Genomic DNA, 2,490 nt, shown 5'->3' with positions numbered 1-2,490 from the left:
CTATAGCTCAGTTGGTTAGAGCATTCGGCTAATAACCGAAAGGTCGCCGGTTCGAGACCGGTTGGGACCATTTCTTTAAACACTTTTAAAACCCTTTTCCAAACCCTAAACCCTAAACCCTAAACCCTAAACCCTTGGATTTGGGCCCCTTCCGCCGACTCCGCCTTCGCTTTCCTCGACCAGCGAGGGTTTAGGGTTTGGGTGCTCAAAGTGAGCCAGTTGCTTCCAAGCAGTCCACGCATATTAGGGTTTAGGGTTTAGGGTTTAGGGTTTGGCATTCCTCAACGTCTCTAAGAGCAGCTTCCTTAAGAAGTCTCATAAAGGGGCCCCCTTTGGGAGCCTCTGGGGGCCCCCCAAAGGGGCCCCTATGTGTCTCAGAGGGTCCTGAAAACGAACCCCCAAAGGGGCCCCCAAAGGGGCCCCCAAAGGGGCCCCCAAAGGGGCCCCCAAAGGGGCCCCCAAAGGGGCCCCCTGGTGGCCCTTTGGGGGGCCCCAGGGCCCTTTGGGGGCCCTTTTGGGGGCCCCCCGGGCCCATTGGGGGCCCCCTTTAGGGGCCCCCAATCGACAAGTGGGGGTCTCGAACTGTGTCAGGGGGGCCCCCCCGCTCTGGACTGAGCCTCTGGCCACAGTCTCGGGTTTAGGGTTTAGGGTTTAGGGTTTAGGGTTTAGTCCCAGAGGAGGTAGGCGTTAGCGACTTTCCTTGCCTGGGGCAGAGCCCCTTGAGAAGCCCAGAGGCTGTAGAGGTTGAAGGCGGTGCACTGCACGCAAAACCCTAAACCACAAATTAGGGTTTAGGGTTTAGGTGCACTGCATGCGCCCCGCAAAGCCCTAAACCACAAAGTAGGGTTTAGGGTTTGCTTTGGCGCCGGCACCGCGAACACGGCCCGAGCGCTTGAAGCTCACTCTCAACGCCCACGGCCTAGGGTTTAGGGTTTAGGGTTTAGGGTTTAGGGTTTAGTTTCCTCACCATCCGCAGCTGCATCCACTCCTGCCTCAAAGTGGGGTCTTTTGGGGGCCCCCAGGGGCCCCCCAGGTCCTCAGCGGTCTCCCCAAGGGCCCCCAGGGGCCCCCCAAGTGCTCCCAGGGGGCCCCCGAGGGCCCCCAGGGGCCCCTCAAGGGCCTCTGGGGGCCCCTCAGGGCTTTCAGGGGGCCCCCCAGGGGCCCCTGGGGGCCCCTCAGGGGGCCCCTGGGGGCCCCCAGGGGCCCCTAGAAGAGCCCCCGGGGGCCCCTCAGGGGCCCCCAAGGGCCCCTCAAGGGGCCCCTGGGGGCCCCCCAGAATTGCGAGGCAGCGGAGGTATAAAGGAACACAAAAACGAGACAGGCGGAGGTGGTGGTAGGCCCTGAAAAAAGGATAATTAATTAATTAATTAATTAATTAATTAATTAATTAATTAATTAGAATACTAATTACAATAATAATTAGAATAATAGTTAGAATAATTAATATTTAATTACTAGTTATTCTGAGTAATTCTGAATAAATAATAATTCTGAATAATTAATAATTAATTATTAATTATTCTAATTGTTATTCTAATTAATTAATTAATTAATTAATTAATTAATTAATTAATTGGTAAGAATACAGAATAAACGAAAAAGCAAGAAAACAAAAGGTCTCAAAAGCTGGGGCTGTGGGGCAAGAAGCCAAAAACAAAAAAAAGAAATGAAAAAAATTGGAATTTAAATTAAAAATAAAAATAAAAAAGGAAAATAAAAATAAAATAAAAATAAAATAAAAGTTAAATAAAATTTGTCTCTTTTGGCTGCAGAATGAGCACCTTCGGGCAAGCCAAAGGCCTCGAGGGTTTAGGGTTTAGGGTTTAGGGTTTTGGGGAGTAGGGTTTGAGGGCTTAGGGGTCTAGGGTTTAGCGTTTGGGACTCCACAGTTTAGGGTTTAGGGTTTAGGGTTTAGGGCTTCAGGCTTTAGGGTTCAAGGTTTAGCGTCAGGGGTTTAGGGCTTGCAGCGCAGGACTTAGGGTTTAGGGTTTAGGGTTTAGGGTTTAGGGTTTGCGTGCCGGGCGAAGTTGTAAATGGTTTCCGCAATGAAGAGCCTCCTGTCTGTACACCCCAACTGACTCTTCTGCCGCAACTCTGCATATCGACAAAGAATTGAAAACCCTTTCAAAACTGCTGCGTGGCGGTCCTGCAGCGCAAACCCTAAACCCTAAACCCTAAACCCTAAACCCTAAACCCTAAACCCTAAACCGTAAGCCCTGGACCCTACGCCCTGAACGCTGAACCCTAAACGCTGAACCCTAAGCTTTGCACCCAAAACTCTAAACCCTAAACCCTAAACCCCAAACCCCAAACCCCAAACCCCAACCCCTAAACCCTAAACCCCAAACCCGAAATCCCAAACCCTAAGCCTATACCCTAAACCCTAAACCCTAAACCCTACCTGGAGCGCGTGTGCGCTGGCGTGGAACAGAAAAGCAGCAGCAACCCTAAACCCCAAACCCTAAACCCTAAACCCTAAACCCTAAACCG

General features: G+C 51.3%; 1 protein-coding gene across 1 annotated transcript; it reads right to left on the bottom strand.

Annotated features, from left to right (window-relative positions):
* Positions 1-665: 665 nt before the first annotated feature.
* ENH_00009210 (general transcription factor IIIC, polypeptide 3, putative) lies at positions 666-2,146 on the bottom strand (the record flags this gene model as incomplete). Its single annotated transcript, XM_013584155.1, has 3 exons — positions 666-758; positions 968-1,340; positions 2,080-2,146. Coding segments are annotated over 3 exons (533 nt in total), but the record flags the coding sequence as incomplete, so codon positions are not given.
* Between the last annotated feature and the right edge of the window lie 344 nt (positions 2,147-2,490).

The sequence above is a fragment of the Eimeria necatrix genome, genomic scaffold (assembly GCF_000499385.1).
Source record: "Eimeria necatrix Houghton genomic scaffold, Enh_scaff1277, whole genome shotgun sequence".
NCBI lineage: Eukaryota > Apicomplexa > Conoidasida > Eucoccidiorida > Eimeriidae > Eimeria > Eimeria necatrix.
Note: the sequence above shows the minus strand (reverse complement) of the source record. Positions and strands in the feature narration are given on the sequence as shown.